General features: G+C 47.8%; 2 protein-coding genes across 2 annotated transcripts in view; one reads left to right on the top strand and one right to left on the bottom strand.

Moving 5' to 3' along the window:
* LOC122383523 (putative thiamine transporter SLC35F3) overlaps positions 1–21,201 on the top strand; it is a 28,421-nt gene extending 7,220 nt beyond the window's left edge. Inside the window, exons 7-10 of the mRNA XM_043370031.1 lie at positions 9,727–9,916; positions 14,768–14,857; positions 20,511–20,640; positions 21,087–21,201. Of these exons, the coding sequence (XP_043225966.1) occupies positions 9,727–9,916; positions 14,768–14,857; positions 20,511–20,640; positions 21,087–21,201 (525 nt within the window). The remainder of the gene's footprint in view (positions 1–9,726; positions 9,917–14,767; positions 14,858–20,510; positions 20,641–21,086) is intronic.
* On the bottom strand, positions 15,405–18,270 carry LOC122383533 (low-density lipoprotein receptor-related protein 2-like). Its single transcript, XM_043370045.1, has one exon. The coding sequence runs from the start codon at positions 18,238–18,240 to the stop codon at positions 15,886–15,888; it is 2,355 nt and encodes a 784-aa protein (XP_043225980.1). The 5' UTR covers positions 18,241–18,270; the 3' UTR covers positions 15,405–15,885.
* Positions 21,202–24,728: the final 3,527 nt, after the last annotated feature.

The raw sequence follows: 24,728 nt of genomic DNA, 5'->3' as shown, positions 1-24,728 counted from the left end.
CTGATTGCCTGGATCCCGCTCGCGTTTTTTTCCGCTTGTGAGCTGTCTGCCTCCCCGCAGCACACCTTTAGCCGGCCGGGCTGGTAGCTGCGCTGCAGAGGTAATTCAGGTCCGGGCAATATCCCAGTCAGGGCTCACCGTGCCCAGGGATCTCCATTCTCCCGAGACGCCTTTCCCGGTCGGCCAGCCGGCAGAGCTCACCCAGCCGCTAATGCAGCGACGACGGTCCCTAAATCGACCAGATCCTATAATCTCCCGTGAGCGGCCAGAGCCGCAAAGTCTCCTGCTCTGAAATAGAGCTCCTAAATCCTCATTGACTTGAGCGGTATCTAAAACGTAGCCCCAGGCATCGCGCGGGGCTCAAGTGTGTTGAGGCCGGACTTGTGCCAAGATCCCAAAAGATCCGAGATCCAGGATCTGCAAGATCCAAGATCCGGGATCTTGAGGGATCTTGGATCCAGCACTTCAGATTTTGCCGAGGGATCCTGGGGATCCAGGACTCTGGTCATCATTTTGTCGAGGAATCCTGGGGATCTTGGATCCTGGCTTTTGATTTTGTCGAGGGACCTTGGAGATCTTGGATCCGGGTTTTGGATTTGTCGAGGGATCCTGGGGATCTTGGATCCTAGTTTTTAACAGGAATATTTTACACATCAGTCTACCATGATTAAATGCCTACCAAACCTATCTATTGCTGGCAAATTCAAATCTCGTGAGGATGAATATCTAGCCAGGAAAACCAATGTGCAAAACATTAGCATGTACAACTGTTAAACTCACTTTATACTGGAAGGAAGACATACTCTACTAACTAAGGTGCTCAAGGTTTCAAAGTATATGTCAGCATAAACACAACTTAGACTTTGTGGGCCGTAGGTACTATTAACTGGATTAGGTATTTGCCAGTTAGCGTCGTATGCTTGCGCTAGCAGAGCTTGTGATGTATCAATGATAGATACAAAATTTGGTCGGTATCACTTTGGCATTGTTTCGAAAATTTCTTAACCCTCGCCAGGCGAGGGCCTTTTCCATAACACGGACGGCGATGGGGGGGGGGTGGTACTACGACCCCCCCCCCTCGCGATTAGCTTCTATGGCACTTAGAAACGCCAAATTTACAGGGTAGGTGGGTCCATAGGAGATCTCGCGCCTGTTAAGGTTTAGTGACTTTAAGTCAATATCTAGGGGGGTTTTGGGGGATATGAGTGCAAAAATTTTGCTTACACATTTCAAAGGTTTTTCGGTTATAACTTTTTTCCTAATAAGGATAGAGCAAAAATAAAAGCACCAGTGAACTCAGGACGTCCGTGCGCATCGAATGATATACTTTGTTACCAATTTAAGTGAACTCTGGAATTCAGTTGCCGCTAAGCTAGTCCAATTTTACCTGACCTTGTACCGGCTTTTGTGACCTGGTGACCTGACCTGAAAAGACTGGAACTTCAAATTTTCAGGATAGGTGCGAAAAGGTTGCCCCAGAAGGTATGCCAAATTTGGCGGCGCTACACGCCGCCGTTTTAACGTTATTTGCGAAAAACCTTAGGGGGGGTTGCATCAAACCCCCTCGCCGGGCGAGGGTTAAATTTACATCACAAACATGTCACATGTGCATCAAAAATTTCTGAAATTTACATCACTAGCATGTACAGGTCACCGCTGAAGTAATGTGGGGTATCCGTAGTGGTAAGAGTTTGCATCTGTATCTTGGGAACCATTTGTCAGATTATCATGAAACTTGGAATGTAGCCTACATGTGCAATCATCATTGCAGCTGTAAGCTCGTAGTATGTCATCTACCTTCAGATCACTCTGTATTTAAAAATCGTCGGTCAGAGCCATCTGTTGATGAGATTGGTAACTAAATTCCTGATTACGCCACTGATGCCCCAACCACGTGACTCTGCAGCAAACCAATCACCGTGTTCGGAGGCAGCATGAATGGCGCCAGATACCCCTGCGTCGAGGCTAGCGCCTCTCGGTTGTGGCGTGACCGGGAGTCGGGTCGCGGAGCGAGGTCAGTGGGGTCAGCCTCGCCAACCGCCTCCGGGCTAGCGGAGCGCTGGGCAGTGCGGGTCTGTTAGGTTGGCATACCCTCTGCGGCACCGAGCGTGCCGATAGTTCTTTCTAGGAAAATGCGGGATGTGTTCGTGGCTGAACTAGTCACAGGCTGCATAGTCACCGCAGCCAATGGACTTGTCTGTGTCCTTTTCACAGCCTGCAAAGTGGTTCTGACGAGGTCACATTTATAACAACTCACTTGCTAGTGCAATGACGTCAAATGATAAAGTGAGATATGATGATATGTTGATGATAAAGTGATATGATATGATGATAAAGTGAGTCGGCTACTTTTTGCTAATTAGAAATAAGATATTACTATACACAAACATATAATCGGCTAATAAATTATGACCGAACAAGAGTCAACGTGTATTTAGGGCCTTGAGTCAACGAATATCAATTATATTCATAGAACCTCAAAAGCTATCCCTCGCCCGCACATGGGGGGGTGGTTGCCACCCCCCCAGGTAGTCTTTCTGCTCTGCACTCAACATTTTTAGAGCTAGAAGGCTGATTTTTCGTATAGCTGCTCCTCTATCCTTTCTTGATGTCCACTGAAAATTTCAAGTTTCTGTGGTTTTTGGTTTCGGAGATATGACCTTGTTTTTCAGGTCATGTCATGACCCAAATGGCCAATTCTCAACATCTTGCGTTGGCTATGGGCCTTGTGAGCTTTTAACACCTTGATTTCGGCCTTTTATGCCAATCCTACCTCCCACCTATCATGAAACATGTTGTTCGACGATGTACAGAGGTCAAGGTCAGGGTCAAGGTCAACCTAGGTCATCTAAGATTATTGCGTTTTAGGCAAGCTGAATTTACTTTTTTGAAATTTTTTGACTACATTTTTGGTAATATATATTCCCGACCGGGGCTGGGAAAATGCGTTTTATTCACCGAGGTTTTTGTGCGGAGGACCGAGTGCCGGTAGGCACGAGGTCCGTAGCAAAAAACCGAGGTGAATAAAACTGCATTTTCACAGCCCAAGGTTGGGAAGAGATTTACCACATGCCGTACCGGCGCAACAGTTAATATCATATTCATTTGATATTTTACACTTTAATCTTAATATTGTGTTAAAATTATATTAGTACTATGTTCATATTTATAGTCACCGTGATTATTTTTTGTGTTTTTCATTATTGGGCTGCGTTGAGTATGAAAGATGAGATTCCTACTTCCCCCTTATTTAGGGTTTGAAAAAGCTGAGGATGAAGATGGTGAAGCGCCAGAAGTTAGAATAAAGATATGGAGTCCAGCAGGAGTGAGGAAACCGTGAGGAAAACTGAAAATTGGGTGAAACGCTGAATCAAACGCGTCTTGGATCCCAGCTGGAACAATATCAAATGTTTCATTGTGGCACGTTAGGATGCTTCACGCATTTAAATTGATCGTTTTTTGCGTGCATTATGTAGAAATAATTATTATTCCGATTTCCGACCATGTTCTGCAGCAATAAATACATTGGCATTGGAACGATAACCTTGTTTAGTTGAATTACCTACGTTGACAGCAAAAGTAAGTAAACACGCAGTCACTTACTTTTGCTGTTGCTGTTAGTGAACACACAATCCGTAAATATCTTCTTTGAAATTGGTTCTTCCGCTCAGAATATTCAGTAAAATTTTGTCTGGGAAAATCAAAAAGCCCTAGGGCCGAATCGTTTCCCAAATACCTTCAACATTAGCCGAGGCGGGCCGAAGCCATTTCCCAAATGCACGTGCTAATGTTAAAGGGATATCTCGGCATGTGGTAAAAGCTTCTCAGATCATGATTTCATGTAATATGGACACATAAACAATCGGTGCACACATCAGTATACACACACACACACAGACATACAAACACATATTATTGACCTTGACCTAACTTGACCTGAGATGACCTCAGCAGCAAAAACCTGGTCGGGTAGTGTGACAAAGAGGCTCTAGCTGGCTTGGCACCAGAAAACGGCATCGTCATCGGTATATGACAAGCAGCGCGCTTGATATCCAACGGTGACCTAAAACAGCAACATTTTTTAGTTTGACCTGACCTGGAAGGTCAATGACTGACCTGAGAAGGTAAAACTGGGTATCATTGGATTTGTCTCTTCCCAAAGAATCTTTTTGGTCTTTACCGCTAAGCTCTATCTCCAACAGGAACGAAACGGCGCGGGGGGGGGGGGGGTGGCAACCCCCCCCCCCCATGTGCGCTCTAGGATGGGAAAATGGCATGTGCGGGCGAGGGCTATATCCATCTCGCCTGAGCCGGCCAGAACTACGAGTCTGTGGAAAACGGACAACCCCGGCGCGGACCGAACCCGCAACCCCGCGATCCATAGCCTGACGCTCAACCGCTCCGCCACGAAGCTTCTGGTGCCACGCCCCTCAGAACAGTAGCCGCGATGTGGTGAGTGATTAAAGCAGCATGGCATGACGCCTACCGCGCTCCGGGTCAGTCGGCCGGGCCTCGGGCGAGGCCAATCACGTGACCAGTCGGCGGTGAGGGACTGGACTCCGTCCTGTAAATAAAGGGGAGGGGTCGAGGAGGGACGGGGAGGTGGTCGCCGCCCTTTGAGATGACAATAATGCCGGGTTCACACCGGATTCCGGACCGGCAAAATTCCGTCTGCCGGGCCGGAAAAATGGCCAATTCCGTGCCGGAAAATTGAAAACTGGTGTGAACCGGCAAATCTGGCAACTTCTTTTGACCGGTCCGGCAGGCCGGAGAGCCAGATTTTCCGGTCCGGCAAAAAGTTGAAATCATCTCAACTTTTGCCTTGCCGGATAGCCACCGTTTGTGATATGAAATTAAGGCACGAGGGAAATAATGTTATGTTTCAGCGCTACAGGACCAATTTAACCAACGGTGCCCTAATAGTCTTGCGATTTTTCACGAGAATATAAAATTCAAGCGTAAATTTGACGGCGTTTCATTTTTATTTCAAAACATTTGCATCTCAAACGGAGTGATAGCTACATTTCTGTTTTTGTATTTCACATGACTCATGGCCTTTTCAAATTATAAATTAATTTCATTGGTTGGAAAATATCCATGACTTTATAGTAAAAAGATAAATATTATAAGGAAGCGGTGAAAAGGGCGAATTTGTGGAACAACATTGCGGACGCGCTGGTTGTAGAAGGAGCGGAGCCAGTATCTGCAGAAGAGATTATCAAGCGCTGGAGCCGGCCGCAGGACAGGTAGCACAATGTACGTATTGCTAACTTCCGTCGTCTACGAAGTGGAGCCAGCCGAGCAGATTCTGAAATCTACATTCTACAAGACGCGCTGACAACACTTCTCTGCCCTCGATGCCCTCCTACACAAGCACATAGCAGCTCGGGAGGGTGGAGGCAGTTTTGCCATTCAATCGCAAGTAGAAGATTCAGGAAATACGATGGTACTGAATGCCAAGGATATTATCCCGCGCCCTGCTGGGGGTGGGGGTGGGGGGGGGGGGGGATATTTGAACCCTCCCTGTGGTTTTTCGCGATCATCTAAAAAACGGCGGCTGTTTTTGGCACACCTTATCATGCATCTTTTCTGCACATGTAAAAATTGTAGAGCAAGGTCACTTAAGGTCAGGTCACCAGGTCACTTCAAGTGACCTCACCTCATACAAAGTTTCAACGTCTTCCATATGCTACATCGAGCGACCGACCTCTTTGAAACTCTCAGCAGTCAGCGATTGATAAGGGCAACAATATGTACACAATTTAAATAAATAACTATCTCGGAATTTTGATATCGGTGACCTAAGGTCAGGTCAATTTTGTGACCCCCCCCCCCCATTATATGTCAATGGGAGAAAATTGATGCCAAGTTATGCGTTGGCTTGTTGTAAATCGTCGACATTCGACCTGAAAATCGGTGAAATTCGGCTTTCCATTACCTCTGGTGACCTGACCTTTGATTTGACCAAAAAAAGTGACCGAATTAATTTCGTCATTAATTTTGACACTCTTTCGAACGCCGCCTTCCCCGTATCGCTACGTGGCCCAGGAGCCGAGTTAAAAGGGGGGGGTGTTAAACACCCCCACCAGCAAGGCGTGGAAATTTAGGATCCCCAGCGGGGCGCGGGTTATGGCAGTAGAGTTCAGTGACAGTCAGATGACCGATTTTGAGACCCAGCCATCTACATCAGCAAGCGTAATATCAAGCTCGCCGTCTCTGATGCGCCCTGCCCAGCCCTCAATTCCTCTTTGTTCGCAAGTGTTTTTAAACCAACAACAGCCAGCGCGATTGAAATTTATTAGTATCTTGTTGTCGATACCAAGCCCGCATGCTGTAAATGTTAAATTGTATTAATCTTGCTAATATACCTACCAGTGAAGTATGGATGATTTTCGGTTGGGTGGAACTGCATCAGGGACTTGTAAAGCCGTCACACAAGTATGTTCGATTTCAAAATAATTCGCGAGATTGCTTGGTACCTACTTATCGTACTTGATGGTTGATGATTATGACATTTCCGGCTCGACTTTCCGGTTTTCCGGTTCTAGCGACTTTTTTGACATCTAGCGACAATTTCAACATTTTGGTGCCGGCCCGGCAGAAGGAATTTTTCCGGACCGGAAAACCGGTGTGAACCCGGCTTAAACGTTTGGTCAACGGAAGCCGTCCTACTTGCAAAACAGTTGATTTTTTTTATCGCAAATTGGAAAAATTCAAACTCATCGGCACATGGGTGGCGCAATTCACCGAGGTATTTCAATTATTTATCCCAATAGCTTCAGACCGTGTACGGAATGATCACCAATTGCAATCGCTAAAGAAATACAAGTGTGACTGCAATTACATTGCACCCTTCCATAAATATAAATTTTAAAAAGTATTGGCTCGCCTAATAGTCATATGCTTCAACGTTATTTCTTCTCTTCGTTTGTTATGAAAACGAGTGAACGTTGAAAGAAATGTTATGCTATTCATCCACTGACCATTTTATTTTAAAAACTTAATTGTATGACGAATTTCTCACCCCCCCCCCCCCCATTAACTGGCAACGCCGTCCAGAAGGCCTCTCCCAAGGATAGGGTTATGGCGGTATCGTGCTTCGCTGTGATCTCACACGCAGCACGCACACTGAGCTGACTGTGATTGGCGCTCACTGAAACAGACCAATGAGCCAATGAGCGCCCTGTTGAATATCCGCCGGGGGCGGTGGACGGGGTCAAGGGTGATCGATACGAGCATGACCTCTGGCCGGCCTCCACCTGCCTCGACCCAGTTGTCGGGCGCCCGTGCCTCTGTCATACAGCATTTCTACTCCTACCGCTAGCGCAGGATTTTGCTACAGCGTAAATCTTGTGATACAGGTCATGTCGATGAGGCCCTCAACTCAAACTGAACAAAAAAGTTCGGCGGACCACCGAAGGCAATGCGCAAATATTTTACAGAATTATACTATACAGGTGGTTAAAATTTAATGTATTCTGATAGGCTAATGTTATGCAAAACATCAATTCATTCAAATATTTTATCTGAGATTAGTAAGTTACGACTGCTCATTACGAACATCTTCTCTCAAATGCTGTTTTTTTTCTATCTTCAAAACTGTAGCCTTGATAGTGATTTCAGTCAAAGCTCCTACGTGAATCCGTGACACGCTGGCTGCTTCACAAAATGGCATCAGGCATCGCTCTCGCACACCGTTCCGTGCTTCTATCCTCAGGATACTGAAATCCTTCTCCTCCACGCCGCACCCCCCTCCGGGCTGGACAGGCAACTTTATCTCATGCGGGCTGCTCCCTTGGAGCGGCACCGCTGCTCCCGAGGGAGCGCACCCCGTAGCCGGGTGCAGTGAGTGCCTTGGGGCTGGGTGGCCTGTCTTTGGACGGGCTCAGCCCCGGCGACTCACTAGGGTGCCTGCCCAGACCAATGTCTCCCCCTATATCCTATCATCCTCCCGGCTCTGAAATGGTCTCATTGGACCGAAAGGGCCTAACCCAACAAAACAAACAAAAAAAAAACGCTCTCGCACGCCTCGGGTCAAAGCCCACTGTTGCCCTGCGGCCGGTGTCCCTGTCAGCCTACCGCCAACCAAGCCTCTCCCACTGCGCTGGCCAGTAGCCCCGCGGTCCACCCCTCCCCACCTCAGACCCTCCCCCTCCTCGCCTGTCAGAGAGAGCTTCTATCGGCCGATGCTGGTGTCCGGATCATCAATGGCTACTCTCTACTGGAGGGTCCAGCAATGGCTCCTTACTATTGCGTAGTACGCACGCGCGTAGGTTTACAACTCTGTGTTCAGTGGCGGTCACAGAAACATTACTCCGGGGTGCTCCAAGGGGCTCGATATTTCAGTTTTTCGATGATAGCGAGCATGCTGTGGCAGGTAGAATGGTGACACATTAGAGAAAGTTGTCTATCTGAAATACGAAGCTGTGCGATCCTCGCTTTTGACGATATATCTTACCGTCAAGGAATGGCGCTATGTTTTGTTCGATTACAGTAGAACCCCACATTACTTCAGCGGTGACCTGTACGTACATACAATGTACATGTCCATTTAGTGCTTCTCCAGGGCTAGAACTGAGTCAGTTGCAGTCGTTTGCAGTTGCAAATAACAGATAAATCATCCTAAAATTATGATTGTGCATTGGATCTTGGGGATCTTGGATCCTACAATTTTGATATTGCTTGGGATCTTCGAGATCTTGGATCCTGGAAGTTTGATCTTGCGCGGTATCTTGTGGATCTTGGACCCCGAAATTTTGATTTCGTGTGGGATCCTGGGGATCTTGGATCTTGCAATTTGATTTTGTGTGAGATCTTGGGGATCTTGGATCCTGAAATTATGAAATTGTGTGGGATCTTGCGGATCTTGTATCTTGATTTTTGGTCGAGGCACAAGTCTGGTTGAGGCTGTGACTTGTGCTCGTCTGCAGGCTGATCCAGCCGCTTCCCCGAAGTGCCCCAAATCGATGAAAATTATCCGTTTGTGTAGAATAGAAAGAAAACCAAGCAACTTTCATAAGATAAAGTTTTGTTTGACCCAACGAATTGAGACCCAAGGACTTCTTGAAATTACTCGCTTTTTTGGGGAGGGGAGGCCTTTCCGCAGCGTCCAAGTCCCCCTTTTTTGATGCGCCAATGCCCTCTTCAGCCGACACTCTGTCCTCTTCCCGGGTGGCAGAGTGCAGAGGGAACCTCGTCGGTAGGCCAGTCCAATGAGCTAACTAGAAGCGCTCCCGCCCGTAATGTCCTTAATGAGATACATAGAGATTTTGTAATGAAACCAATTTGTATGCTGATGCTCCCGGTGGTGAATGTAGCTGCACAAATTCTGTGACGTTTTAGTGTTTAAATTATGTGTGATTATGCTGGATTTATTCCGGAAAGTCACTGCAGCGTATCAACTATTCGTCATTCCCTATACATATTGCATACAATGTTTATGTTTGCGAAAAACTGGCGCTTAAAATGATTGAAAATAGGCGGGAAAAAAACAATATATTTCAACTATTTCTGCGCAGCGCTCTTCATGCTTTCCAGCCCCGATTTCCGTCTCTTCGGCTCCATCTTCTCTTTTTGTCTCTTCTGTTTCATCACCTCTCCGTGCCTTGTCTCTCCTGCTTCATTTCTACGTCTTTCTACTTTCATTTTATCCTGTCTCCCCAGCCATCCACCTCCACCGACCACTGCTCATCTCGTGACTGGCCTCATTCTGCCGCTCCCGGGCAGGTGTTCTTCCGTAAGGTGATGGCCGACTGCGGGCCCGGTCCGGTGAGCGTCTTCCTGAGCCTGATTGCCCTCATCAGCACCCTGCTGCTGTGGCCGGTGGCGCTGGCGCTCTCACTCTCCGGGACAGAGGTAGTCACCTGGACCCAGCTGCCCTGGCTGGAGCTGTGTGGCGCCGCCGGACTCGGGCTAGGTGAGAGGGGTGAGAGAGAGAGAGAGAGAGAGAGAGAGAGAGAGAGAGAGAGAGAGAGAGGGAGAGAGGGAGAGAGGGAGAGAGGGAGAGAGGGAGAGAGAGAGAGAGGGAGGTGGTGAGAGGAAGAGTTGATGAGAAAGGGTTAGGTGAGATGGAGGGTTAGTAAGATAAAGGGACAGTAAGATGGATTCGCTTAGAAAGACGGAAAGCGGTGAGATGGTGTGGCTAACTAGATGAGATAGAGGGAAGCGGTGAGCTGTGTATTGGTACTTGGTGAGCTAATATGGCGGTAGGCGGTTTTGGCTTAACCCGCGCCCTGATGGGGTCTGCCGAGCAACGCGGTCTGATGGGGGGGGGGCATTTTGGCCCCCCCAAGATCTCGAGAACCACGCAACATAGCGACAAGCGGTAAACGGCGTTGGATAGCCCCAACGGGGAACTACCTTGTGACCCAATTTCATTGACCTCGGTCAAACCGATGACGTCACAGGTCAGGTCAAAGGTCGAATTTTCACCGTTTACATGCATTTCAAGAAATGCGTTGTAAAATCGAGTAAAATGCATTTCAATGAAAATTATCGATGGGGAATTATTCTTCAAGCACATATTTTGCTATCTGAGGTCACTGATACCAGGTCAGGTCACAGAGGTCAGGTCACGGGGGGTCACAATATGAAAGTGTCGTGTGATACATGTTTTATGGTCCATTTTACATGACAAATGCGATTTTGTGGGTCAGGCAGACTTTTGGGCCTGCCTAGGTCACGTTTTGGTCAAGGTCAGGTCAAGGTCAGGTCAAATTAGGTCAAATTTCAAAGTTGATATTTTTGCATAAAATGGGTATCGATTCGATGCAGCTCGTCACGGGGAGTTCAATGGTGGTCTCCGTTTTGCGCTACGAGGGTTAGACTTGCTAAAAAATTGAGTTCAAAAATTTGACGTCATCAATTTTTAACAGTTTTTTTTTCGCTATAACTTGGAAAAAAAGAGGTATCGATCTAAGATTTGGTATGTATATCGAAGAGCGCAGGGACTATCATATATATTCCGTTTTTTCGAAATTCGAAAACAAAATTGGAAATGTTCTGAGCTTTTCTAAAAAAATCATTTTTTTGATTTTTGGGGGTCAAAATCCCAAAAAATTCGAAAATCCGAGATAGCAGTTTTGTAGCGCCGTCTTTTCTCCACACAACCACACCAAGAACTTTAAAATTGCTTGTTAACTGTAGAATTGGTGAGCGTTTCAAGATGTCATGTTTTTTGCTCATTTTTACTCGAACATGACCTCAGTTTGACCTCAATAACTCCTGACCTGAGGTGACCTGTGACTTTAAATTTTGTGTGAAGGTGTCAAATTGATGCTCGGTAAGGTAACCAAAATTTGGCGGCGCTGCGCGCCGCCGTTTTTTCGCTATTTAAGAAAAATCACAGGGGGGGCCAAAATGACCCCCCCCCCCCATCAGGGCGCGGGTTAAGCTGGTGTGCATTTAAAATCAATAGCGACACTGCCAGCCGGCGCATGGCAAATAGCAGAAAAGTAATTGAAATGATTTTTAAAATCAATTTAAAGCAATCCATGTTACGTTTTTTTAACCATCGCCTTTTCAGACCCATGCATGGCATTCATAAACTATCTTGACCTATCACCTATGGCTAACTTGATGAACGGTGCCTTGATGGCTATCCGTCCCAAATGGCCTCTAACGACCGACTCGATTACATCGGGACGCAAATGTCCACTGTACATAAATGTCCAAAAGGCGGGGACCGCTAGTCACGGAATAGGTAGGGATCGCCAAGAACAAATGTCGGTGATTCTCGAGAAAAGAATGGTGGAGATTCCTTAGTAAGTGCATACAGCGGAGATACGCAGAGATCAATAATGACCCTTTTCCCAACAGCAACCGCAGAATTTTAAGGGCCCGTCTTCCTAACCACCACTACAATTATCTCTAGTAGAAAAGCTGAGAGATCTTTTCAATACTAAAACATTCATGAGAGCTGAACGAAAAGGCTGCCTAACTTGTGTCGCGTGAGCGCTGATAATGACCCTGTCATGGGGCGTCAGCAGCTGGGGTCAGTTCAGCTTACCGTGAAGTGCACAGAGCGTGACAAGCTCACGTGCCTCAGTAACGACCTACTTCCGGCGGAAGTGAGCCTTCTCAGACAGAGGTACTAACCCGCCCGGCAAGAGGTGTCGGATTAGGCGTCAAGAGTTTTATTACTGGATTTTACGGAGTGGGTGTTGATGGAAACTGCCTGGCATCTTGCTTTTGCTCCGCTCCGTTGGGGAGTTTATATTGGTCCAGAGTCCCGACCTAGATAGCCCGCGCCCCACTGGGGGGGGGGCTATTTATAGCCCCCCTCCCGTTTTTCTGCAATAACTTCCAAACCGCTTGACGGATCGACGCCAAACTTTCAGTACCTTCGGCTGCATTAATTTGACACCTTGTGTCAAAATTTGAACTTCGTACCTACCATAGGTCGGCCGAAAATGACGTCAGAGTGACGTCATGTTCGGCCGATTTCGACGCAAAACATTGAACCACGGCAATCGCTCCCAAGAGCTCAGTTTTTAAGCTAGATCCAATTTCTTTGCATGAAAGAACTCAGTATTGACCGCGCTATCAAACTGCTATCTCGGATTTTTAAAATTTTGAAAATTTCGAAAATTTTATATAATAATAATCGAAGTTTATATTTTTATATTTTTTCCAAAAAGTTTTTGACTTTTCGAAAAAAAAAACGGAATATATGTGACAGAACGCATGATTATGACTAACACTAGCAAGTTTTAGCTAAATATCTTCAAAAATGGCTAAGTTATACGCATTATTGCAAAAAGATCACAATTATTAATTTTTCAAATCAATTTTTCAGTACGTATTTGACATCGTACACCAATATAAATGGCACCATCGTGTTCCTGAGCTCAAACTGCATCCAATAGACACCTTTTTTGTTGAAAAATTTTAACTTCAAAATTTGACCTTTTTTGACCTGAAAGTGACCTGACCTAAGCTAAATTCGACTCAAAATGACCTCGAATGACACAGACGACATCAAATTCGAAATCTATGGCCTAAATGGACCATAAAACATGTGTCATGTGACCGACGCATGGTATAATATTTTCGTGACCTGTGATGACCTGACCCTGACCTGAAAATCAAAGTACAAGTTTGGTACCCTCAAGGTATCTAGAGAATCTTTTCACGAGTGTGGAAACCAAAAATGAGCCTGATCTGACTTGTAAGACGGCGGCCAGAGCCCAAAATATGAACAAGCCAAAATGCCAATAATTTTTACTTTGACCTGACCTGTGACGTCATCGGTGACCTCGAGGTCAATGAAATTAGGTTTCGCTCGACAGTTTTTCCGGGGCTATCAGACGCCGTTTGAATTTTGACGATCGGCCCAGTAGTTTCGGAGTTAGGAGGGGGGGCTATGAATAGCCCCCCCCCCCAGTAGGGCGTGTTATACACAGACCCCAGTGGGGCGCGGGTTAAATTGCAAGCGACTTTATAGAAGATTTAACGGCGTAAGTAAATAAAAACTCAGGTCCTCTTTAGTAGGACGGACCATATTCAACCTATACGCAACCGGAAATCCAATACCTGATGTGGAAAGATATAACCCGCGCCCTGATGGGGGGGGGCCATTTTGGCCCCCCCTGTGGTTTTTCTTAAATAGCAAAAAAACGGCGGCGCGCAGCGCCGCCAAATTTTGGGTACCTTACCGGGCATCAATTTGACACCTTCACACAAAATTTCAAGTGACAGGTCACCTCAGGTCAGGAGTTATTGAGGTCAAACTGAGGTCATGTTCGAGTAAAAATGAGCAAAAAACATGACATCTTGAAACGCTCATTAATTCTACAGTTAACAAGCAATTTTAAAGTTCTTTATGTGGTTGTGTAGAGAAAAGACGGCGCTACAAAACTGCCATCTCGGATTTTCAAAATTTTGGGATTTTGACCCCAAAAAATCAAAAAAATTGATTTTTTTAGAAAAACTCAAAAAATTTCCAAAATTTTTTCGAATTTCGAAAAAAACCGGAATATATGTGATAGTCCCTGCGCTCTTCGATATACATACCACATTTTAGATCGATACCTCTATTTTTGGCCAAGTTATAGCGAAAAACTGTTGAAAATTGATGACGTCAAATTTTTGAACTCAATTTTTAGTGATTCTAGACCTCGTAGCGCAAAACGGAGACCACCATTGAACTCCCCGTGACGAGTTGCATCGAATCGATACCCATTTTATGCAAAAATATCAACTTTGAAATTTGACCTAATTTGACCTGACCTTGACCTGACCTTGACCAAAACGTGACCTAAGCTGGCCCTAAAGTCTGTCTGACCCACATAATCGCATTTTCATGTAAAATGGACCATAAAACATGTATCACACGACACTTTCATATTGTGACCCCCCAGTGACCTGACCTCTGTGACCTGACCTGGTATCAGTAAACTCAAATAGCTAAATATGTGTTTGAAGAATATTTCCCCATCGATGATTTTCAATGAAATGCATTTTACTCGATTTTACAACGCATTTCTTGAAATGCCTGTAAACGGTGAAAATTCGACCTTTGACCTGATCTGTGACGTCATCGGTTTGACCGAGGTCAATGAAATTGGGTCACAAGGTAGTTCCCCGTTGGGGCTATCCAACACCGTTTACCGCTTGTCGCTATGTTGCGTGGTTCTCGAGATCTGAGGGGGGGGGGCCAAAATGGCCCCCCCCCCCATCAGACCGCGTTGCTCGGCAGACCCCATCTTGGCGCGGGATAATCATGTACAATATCCCTGCCTCAACGTATATCACTATGTGTTTTCAGCGGGAAACCTTCTGATCAGCTTCGGCGGCCTGGTGACCTACGACTTCTTCGTCAGTCTCGGTCTGATCCTGGCCGTGCCCCTCAGCGCCGGTAAGACTGCTTAAACTCATTCTGATGTCATCACCGAACATCTGCCTGTTTACAAATGTCACTACATTTCAGTGGCTCGCTACTCGGGCGCCACCGAGGCAGTGTCCTCATAAGCGTTTGATCGTACCGTATCTGTTTATAGAATGCGTAGCGTGTGAGTTTGGACCAGCCTCCAGGCCAGTGATTGTGGCCGTATTGAAATAAACACAACTTTGACCGAAAGGTCCCCGGTTCTTGGCACTGATTGTGCAACTCTCGCCTCTGAGAAAAACCCACCGACAGCAGTCAATAGATATTTGAGCCCGTCGCGCGAGTGGTTCTGGCATGTCAAATGGTGGTACCGCCCATCAAACATGAGTACATGGTGGTGTCATCAGTCCCGAGAACTGAACACATGATCTCAGTCTCTCCGTCTCAGTCTTATCACCTAGCGTGCACTCATGTTTGACGGGTAGGTCATGCTGTATGATGTCGCAAGCTGTTTACAAAGGAGCCTTCGTCAGGGATATGCACTCACATATGACAGGGTTAAAAGAGGAATATGATGTTTGCACGGCGGATATCACAATTTATTGTCATAGACTGAACACATCAGCAAAGGCGAACGATGATTGACGCATGAAGACGCTGCTAGTCATTGAAAATGAGACATTGTAATTCACGGCCGTCAAGGTAATGAGCTCAATATGACGGCATGACTAGTAGACAACGCCTAAGGACAAAAAGACTTCCATTCCTGGAAAAGCAAAGAATGCAACAGGACCTCAGTGGCATCAAACTGAAAGGAATGCATAGGTATAACTGGCTGTTAACAATGTTCTGTATACCAATTCCAGCTTGCAAACTTCGCGCAATGTTCAATTGCTTCTCATCATACACAGTTGATAGTTGTTGATAATGCAAAAGTGCTTCGTGCGATCATAAGACGTCATGCAAAAGGATGCCCTGAACCACCACAAGGCAACTGAGTAATGCCAAAATGAATACAGTAAAGCCCTGATCCCACGTTGTTGGTGATACGGTCACGGTCAAGGGAGTCCCGACAGCGGCACCGCGGACGGATCGACGGTAGGCCGCGGCCTCTCCGTCACCGGCAGCAGCACCATCGCCTTGGCCAGCGCCTGCATGGCTGCGGGCGTCTCCTTGGCCCGCAGCAGCACGTAAGCCCTCTGCAGGTACTGGCGTGCCAGCTGCACCTGACCTGACCTCAGGCCGCCGCCCGGCAGCGGGTCCGGTCCCAGCAGCTCGACGCAGTCGTGCTCGTCCGAACCGTCGGCGCAGTCGTCGATTCCGTTGCAGCGCGCGGCGGCCGCCAGGCAGCGGCCGTCGCCGCAGACGACGTGGTCGTCGCCGCAGGTGCCGGCGGTGCCGCAGGCCGCCTCGTCGCTGCCGTCACGGCAGTCGGTGACGTTGTCGCACACCCAAGCGGGTCTGACACAGCGGCCGAAGTCGCAGCTGAAGTGGGTGCCGCACGTCTCCAGGGTGCCGCAGTCGGCCTCGTCTGAGCCGTCTGCGCAGTCTTTCTCGCCATCACACACCCACAGCCGCATGATACAGTCGATCGGTTCATCGGAGCCGCTGGAGCAGTGGAACTGGTCGACAGGACACGCGGGCGGTGCCCCGCAGCCGCGCTCATCCGAGTTGTCATCACAGTCGTCCTGGCCATCACATAGCCACCGAGCCGGCACACAGCGGCCACTGTCGCAGCGGAACTGCGAGGCCAGCGTGCAGTTACCACAGCCGACTTCGTCCGATCCATCGCCGCACTCGTCGTCTCCGTTACAGCGCTGCTCGGACGTCAGACAGCGTCCATCGGCACAGCGGAACTCGTGCTGTCGGCAGCCGGTGTCGGGGCAGTTGGCCTCATCGCGCGCGTCGGCACACTCCGGCCGACCATCGCATCGGCTGGTGATCAAGATGCACCGGTCGCCACACGAGAACTGGTCGTCGTTGCAGGTAACGTTGCACGCCAGTTCGTCGGAGCCATCGTCACAGTCTTTGGTACCGTCGCAGAGCTTCTGGCGGGACACGCAGCTGCCACTGGAGCAGCGAAACTCGGTGTCTGTGCACGAGGTGCAGTTGAGCTCGTCGCGACCGTCGTGACAGTCCAGAGCGCCGTCGCAGCGTGCCGAGAGCGCGATGCACTCGTTTCCGCCGCAGGAGAACTGCTGTTCCGAGCAGGCGGCCGTGCAGTTGCGCTCGTCGGAACCGTCCCCACAATCGTCGATGCCGTCACAGAGAGAACGTCGTGTTCGCAGGCATTCGCCGTTGTCGCACAGGAACTGGGTGACGGCCGTGCAGTTGCTGCAGCCGAGCTCGTCTGAACCGTCACCGCAGTCGTCATCGCCGTCACAGACCCAGCGAATGGCGGCCAGACACAGACCGCTGGCACAGCGGAATTGATTCTCCTCACAGCCACTCTCCTCGCAGCCGAGCTCATCTGAGCCGTCGCCGCAGTCATCCTCGCCGTCGCAGACCCAAGACTGACGAAGACACTTGCCGTTGGGACAGGTGAACTCCGTCAGCACGCACGTCGGCACAGATGTCGTCGTCGTCGTCGTGGAAACGTCGCACTCGGCCTCATCAGAATCATCCTCACAGTCCTCCTCACCATCGCAGCGCCACCAGCCTGCGATGCACCTGCCGTTGGCACATGCGAACGTACCTGACGCGCAAGATGAGTCCGAAGACGTGGAGGCATCGCAGCCAGTTTCGTCAGAATCATCGCCACAGTCTTCTTCGCCGTCACAGCGCTTTGAGCCGGCGATGCACTTTCCGTTGGCACAGGAGAACTGACCTGACTTGCATGACGGGGCGGACGTCGTCGTCGGGATGACACAGCCAACCTCGTCTGACCCGTCTCCACAGTCTTTTTCACCATCACAGCGCCAGCGACTCCCAATGCAGCGCTCTGATTCCACACACTGAAAATGGTCGGGTGGGCATGTCACGGCAGTTGAACAGTCCATTTCATCACTGCCGTCGAGACAGTCCTTCTCGCCGTCGCATCGCCAGGAGTCGGACAGACAGCGGCCACTGTCAGCACATCTAATCCGGCCCGGTCCACACGTGGAATGGTCGCAGTCGGCCTCGTCGGCACCGTCGCCACAGTCGTCGTCACCGTCGCAGACCCAGGACTGGCGAAGACACTTGCCGTTGGGGCAGGTGAACTTGCCGTCGACGCAGTCGGTCTCGCCACATTTGGTCTCGTCTGAGCCGTCCGGGCAGTCTGAAAAGCCGTTGCAGAGTGCCGTCTTGGGTAGGCATGGGCCACCGTGCGGACACTCGTGCTCAGAGTCGGAGCAACGCTTGGCACGTGTGCTGCTGGCCAGCGCCAGCGTCACCAGCAGCCCCAGAGCCAGCGCCGCGACGCGTCGCGCCATGGTGCCCCGCGCGGCCCGACTGAGCCGCCGGTCGACGGCCGCGCGCGCCCCGAACCCCGTTCATATACATACACCCCAAGGCCGGCGGCCAGCAGAAAACGGCGTCAGTCGACACCAGTGAGATGCAAATTATGTCTCCCGGGAGCGGTGGTCGGCACGACGGCCGTCTTGGGAGCCTGGTCCGAGCATTGATGTGCGCCGACCCATCCGCGAAGGCAGGCCTGCGGTGATCAATGCCCTGACTATTCCGGACTGCGGGTGGTCAGGCAGCGTTCCTGTCCATCTCAGCGGGCTGACGGAATGCCAAGAAGCGAGGAGTGTTTGCTCGGAGCTTGGAACCATTTGTTTTTGTTTGTGACAGTTTCTACCCGAAGTTCATGCGTCCGACAAAAACATTGTGCATTCCATCCTTCGACGTTCGATTCATTCATTTCGAGCATTCCATCCATTTCGTAAACGATCATGCTAATTGAATGTGAGAAGGTAGCATCGACTCAGAGCTGGTGCTAAGCAGGACAGGAATTCGGGAATGGTTCCAAACTTGATCGCTACAAAAGGAAAGTCAAAGTAAAAGCCAAATATAACCGTCTGAACCATGCCATACCTGCCTGCTATATAGCCTGCTATACCTGTCTGCTATACCTGCTACAGTGTGCGTCATGGATCATGGATCAATAACGTTGCCATCAATCTCGGTATAGCGTGACCCATAAGTACACATAATTCGGCATGTATACTACATGTTTCACATCCAATGAATACCGTATATGCAGCTTCAGTAGGTATTTAGGAAGCTTGTGTTCCAGGACGATAGTTGATGTGATGAGAAAATTGTGTTCGAAATGCCAGGCATGATAGGGGAAGGTGGGGTAAGACGGACCAGCTAAGGTTTGAGGCCGCATATCTTGCTACACTGCTCTCGTAATTCATATTATTTATAGTCTTCGGAATGCTCAATCCTTCCTCTGTTGATATGTGTAAAGACTAAATTTCAAATTAAAGACATGTAGGTGGTGGATGCTCTTAAAGAGGGACATGTCAAAAACTCAGACAAGAAAAAACGTGGGGTAAGACGGACCACCCAGCAGTGCCTGCTATCCGTTCATGTGTGTTACACTTCTGCTCTGTACTCTTGTAAGAAAAAGTAACCAGAATGGTAAAATAACAAAATGAGCCTTTATTCTTTACTCATGTGTGATGGAAGTGCAGTTAAAAGCTGGGAACATGCATGTGTTGATTGTCGTTTGGCATGGATGCATGCTAACTGAACACTTGCATGCATGGCTCACATGCAACAAAGACTCCTTCCTGAAAAATTAGCTTACTTAAACTTGTGTCAATGTTTTGGGAAAGAACTTTCCATATGCAGGGTACAATGGACCACCACAGGGTAAGATGGACCACAGTGGTCCGTCTTGCCCCAAATCTAAATTCTGTCATTATCATGACGTATATGTCAAATAGCCCAACATTGCAAAACCTTGCCTTTCCTAAAGTGTGACTATAACTAAGTTTATAACTTTGTTCTTCACAGTTAAGTGCAAAATAGAAACTAATCATGCAAGAAAGGCGCCGTAATTGAATCACCCGTAGACCTCTTATATTAGATCGGTTTGACGAAAAACAACATTTTTCTCAATAACTCAAAAGCTTTGCATCCTAGCAGCATTAGCTCAAGGTGGCCATTGTTACGAAGGAAAACAAACATAGTGAATGCATAAAGCAGTAGATACCAGCAGCGGTTCAGCCGGGAGGGCTGGTGGTCCGTCTTGCCCCGCTGGGCCGTCTTACCCCACCTTCCCCTAAGTACCCAAGAAGACAAGAAACGAGTCTTATAGGGAAACTATTATGTAAATTTTCTCATTTTGTAATTGATGGTAACTGGGTAGTTAATTAGTTAATCTAACGCACATTAATTGCAACATTCATTGATATTCTCTCTCTCTCTCTCTCTCTCTCTCTCTCTCTCTCTCTCTCTCTCTCTCTCTCTCTCTCTCTCTCTCTCTCTCTCTTTCTCTCTTTCTCTCTTTCTCTCTTTCTCTTTCTCTTTCTCTTTGTCTTTCTCTTTCTCTTTCTCTTTCTCTTTCTCTTTCTCTTTCTCTTTCTCTTTCTCTTTCTCTTTCTCTTTCTCTTTCTCTTTCTCTTTCTCTTTCTCTTTCTCTTTCTCTTTCTCTTTCTCTCTCTCTTTCTCTTTCTCTTTCTCTTTCTTTTTCTCTTTCTCTTTCTCTTTCTCTTTCTCTCTGCATGATTTCACTTTTGCCTGTTTCCAGCGATCGACATGCAGTGGTACAATGTCGACTTTGAGGACATGCGTCTGGCTGGAAACGTACTCATCGTCTGCGGCTTCTTCCTGGTACTGTTCCCCAGCAACTGGCCTAACTACATCCGCAGCGTCATCAGGTAAGGAGGACAATCAGGCCTATTGGACAAAACGTCTCTATTTAAAATTCACTTTTCTGTGAAAGGACGTGTCGAGTGTAATTTTACTGTATTTCGTTCAAAACAAGGGCAACTATTCATGTGGCGCAAGGCCGACAAAATAAATACATACTCTGAGATTATTGTATATGATAAGTTCCTGGTGAAGACAAGAGTGCATTAGTCATTAGTCATTTGTATGTACTCTTTGCCGTGGGAAGTGCTTTTCAGCTATCGTATAATGTATGAAGCATCTGTTTAAATTGTGTGCTATTGTGTTTGTCATTGCGTTCATAACGTATCTTGAACGTGAGATGTTTATTGCTTAATGCGGCCCACGTGTGCATTCCATCAGTGTCTCACCATGCGTATTTGAAAGTGATGTGTGCCTGTGCTAGTCTCATTTTTGTGTTTGTTCACGCCGTCAGGTGGGGCAGGCGCCACCACAGCGGCAGCTCTCGAGACCAGCCGGAGCCGGTGGACTACCGTACGGGCATCATCTCCAGGTCACATCTGCGCTCACCCTCCGGGCATGTGCGGTGAACCGTGAACACGTGCAGTGAAGTTCGGGCAAGTGCGGTAAGCTAGGGATTAACGCGGGAAGTCCAGAAAGCTGCGCTTTCCTTCATGAGATGCGCGGTGCTTGCGGACAACGGTTGAAAATTCAAGACAAAGTGTGGTCAATTCCAGGCATCAGGTGAACTGCGGACAGATACGGTGGCCTGTGATCAGTGTAGTGATCAGTGGACACTTATGATTACAGTGAGCGGATGGCACAGACGCAAAAGGAAAAGTGACTAATGTGCAGTGAACTTTCTATTCCTCATCTGATCTTTTTGACACACCTGTTACTTTTTCGTTAGCCGGACTGACACATGATTCAGAAGCAATTTTAGATTAAAAACATAAACCTAAATGCGCTCGATTTGAGCATTCGATTTGAGCTCTGCACAGATGATGAATTTTGAGCCCTCGTTCTGAACTCTCAGGTGTGGGTGGTTAAGTTCCAGATAAAACTGGGATCGTATCGCCCCGTTTCCTCTATGAGGCGGCCCACCTCCGCCGAGCGTACTTTGAACCGGGATGTGACGGAGTGAGTCATGTGGCCAACAATAGCTCCCCGTGACCGTGACGTGAGATGGTCGTGACTGTAACGTTCCGTGATCGTGACTGTAACGCTCCGTGACCGACACCGATCGCCGGAGAGCTCGTAAAACAGAGGTGTTTCGCGTTACTCGACCTACCGCACACGGATGTTGCTAGAACTGAAGTTTAGTTTTCTACTGGGAACTCTAAGCGGCATGTGTGGTAGGTACTGAACAGTGAGCGTGACTCGAGTTGGTGGGAAATGTGATATGGTAAGTGTTACGTGTTTGTATGGACGACTCTTAAACGGAAGATGTTTATTGGATCAATATGTTTCTGTTACATGTGATTGTTGTAGGACAAAGTGTCTGTTTACAGACCTCCAGAAGCAAACAGGGTCTGTGTACATAAGATAGAGTAGGGTCTATGTATAATGGCAAATCTTGTTGTACAATGTTAATTTTACATATCAACGGCAGGCATTTACCAACTGCATATATCCTGTTCATATATACGTTCAGATAGCTACAGCCAAAAGTTATTTCATCCCGTGTCTCCTCAAGGCCAAGGGACTCCTTTCTCATGTCACTAAAATACAACAAGGAACTACTGCTTCCTCCATAGCTTTCCGATGTGGTGTTCGTGCAAGCTGCGTATGAACACACACCTTCTAGGTAAGAGTTGTAGCCGAGATGATTGATAATTGACTGTTGTTAAATGCCGTGCGTTTTATTGAAAAATAATAAGATTAATTGCTTGAATAAGGCAATAGCTCTGCTGGGATCATTTTAGCTCATCTTGAGATATTTATGGCGAGTGTTTGACAATATTTAGATTCCTACTTCTGTATTACATACCTACATCGTTCATTTCTTCTCACAATGTGTCACTACGAACATCGATATCTTGAACGACTGTTGCGATTGTAGGAGGAGAATATACGTTACAATAAATGTAAAATGTTTTTCTTTATTCTCTGTTCAGATGTGACCGAGTTCATCCTACCATGAATGTTTCGTCGCTGAGGCACAGGCGTCGCTGTAACTTAACCGCTAGAGTGCGCTGCAGGCAGAGTTGATTTGAGGAAAGTGGCTATGGAATAAGCAGTTCTTCGATACGCCGAGGCCAATGCACTATGCAGTGCACGTTGTAGTCAGACAACTTAATCGGCGCTAGATACTTTGTAAAAAATTGTAGGTATTGTTACAATTGTAACCTGATCATTTGCAAAAATTCAGAGCCAGGTCATTCAAGTCAGGTAAACAGTCCACGTTTGTTGACCTCGTCTCAAGAAGGAGGTACTTACTCGCCATAGCTACACCGACTCATGATTTTGAGCCTGTGCTTGCTGACCAGATATTTGGAGCGTATATCTGGGCTTTGTTTATATCGGTGACCTAAGGTCAGGTCAACTTTGCGATATGTACTTCTGAAGTGAACGGGAAAAATTGAACTGCACCTACTTAAATCGAACTCCTAATTGGTCTCTTTATTTCGGGTCATATTTAACACCAAAATGTCGTTGATCGGATTAATCCTCGCCCGTATTGGTGTTTTTCCAGCCGCGAACGTATAAGGGGGTGGGTCCGTTGGACCCCCCCTTGCCGTTTCGCCCCTGATCGAGCTAGAGCTTCGCGGAAAAAACGAGCGTGTTGCCCGTGACGAGAGGAAGCCGATGATACCCAATGTTAAGGTCCTAGGTCAAATGACCCAAAAGTCGGGAAAATCGGGACCTGAGGCCTCTTGCACCAAACTACCTAGCTAGGTAAAATCGAAAAACCGGTTTCAGAATGAGCTAATCTAACGATGGTAAATTTGTTTGCAATAGCCCAATACATAATCCTACATGTGCTTGCTAAATTTTGCACTCAAATTGTTACATTTGAGACTTGGACTGGGTTTACGATGCAAAATAATCCAAGCATTGGTGCAAGAGGATTTTGGTGCAAGAGGCCTCTGTTAGAAAGTCGTAAAGCGTGGCTGCTATGGGGTTTTTTCGGGGTGCTGATCACGAATATCATGCTAGTTTTGATCACAGATGATGTCTTCATGCATTTAGGCCAGGTCGGGTCAGGTCAGGTCAGGTCAGGTCAACCAGTAAGGGTATTCGTAGTAGGTGGCAACCACCTCTGACAGCTTCGTAACATGTTACGAAGGCACCAAACCTACTTCGTAAATGTTTATATGGTTGCTAAATTCGAATTCAGCTCCAAAAACTGGCCTAGGAACATGTAAAACTCAAAAAAGTGAGCCGAGGTCATCAAAGGTCAATGACCTGACTTGACCTTCCGGTGACCTTGACACCCACCCTCATGCATGGGAGCAACATCATATCCCATGTTTGAACGCTTAAAACCACGAAAAGACTGCAAACGCACTGCTAATGCGAGTCGACATACGCCGAATCGCGATTCCGGCCAAACATGGTCTCGAAAAGTAGGTCACAGGTCAAAGGTCATTTGGGTCAGGGTCATGAAAATTTTAGGGTAGGTGAACAATTATTCAATGCGAGGGTACTGAAAGTTTCGTCGCGATCGGCCGCTTTTTACGCGAGGTATTCGCGAAAAACCGAGGGGGGGTCAGTTCGACACCCCCCTATACGGGCGAGGGTTAATATGTTTTTTCCCCGTAGCCTGTCCTGTAGCTCAGTTGGTAGAGCATTGGACTCCCGGTAGTGAGAGCCCGGGTTCGAGTCGCTCCGGCGCTCGATATTTGAGACTCCTGACGGGGATGGTCTGCGGTTGGTGGGAGCAGCCGCAGCCAGTTGAAGTCAGTTGAGTGGGACATGCCGTGTCCGGCTTTGAACGGCACGTTAAACCTTGGCTTCCAAATTCTCCCGTTACCCGGATTTGCGCGATCGGACGGTAGGGGTCGGGGTCTACGCAACAAACTCTGCTTAGCGTTGGCTCCGGCTCTGTCAATCCGTCCATTCAAACATTCGAACTAAATTTATAGAAAGAAAATATCCAACAACAGCTTGAATA

This window comes from Amphibalanus amphitrite, unplaced genomic scaffold, assembly GCF_019059575.1.
Source record: "Amphibalanus amphitrite isolate SeventyFive unplaced genomic scaffold, NRLGWU_Aamphi_draft 000166F_arrow, whole genome shotgun sequence".
Classification (NCBI taxonomy): Eukaryota; Metazoa; Arthropoda; class Thecostraca; order Balanomorpha; family Balanidae; genus Amphibalanus; species Amphibalanus amphitrite.
This window is presented reverse-complemented; position numbering and strand designations above follow the sequence as displayed.

Bases quoted from the DNA above. Each gene is read 5' to 3' on its own strand.
- LOC122383533 (XM_043370045.1), bottom strand. From the start codon at position 18,240: ATGGCGCGACGCGTCGCGGCGCTGGCTCTGGGGCTGCTGGTGACGCTG.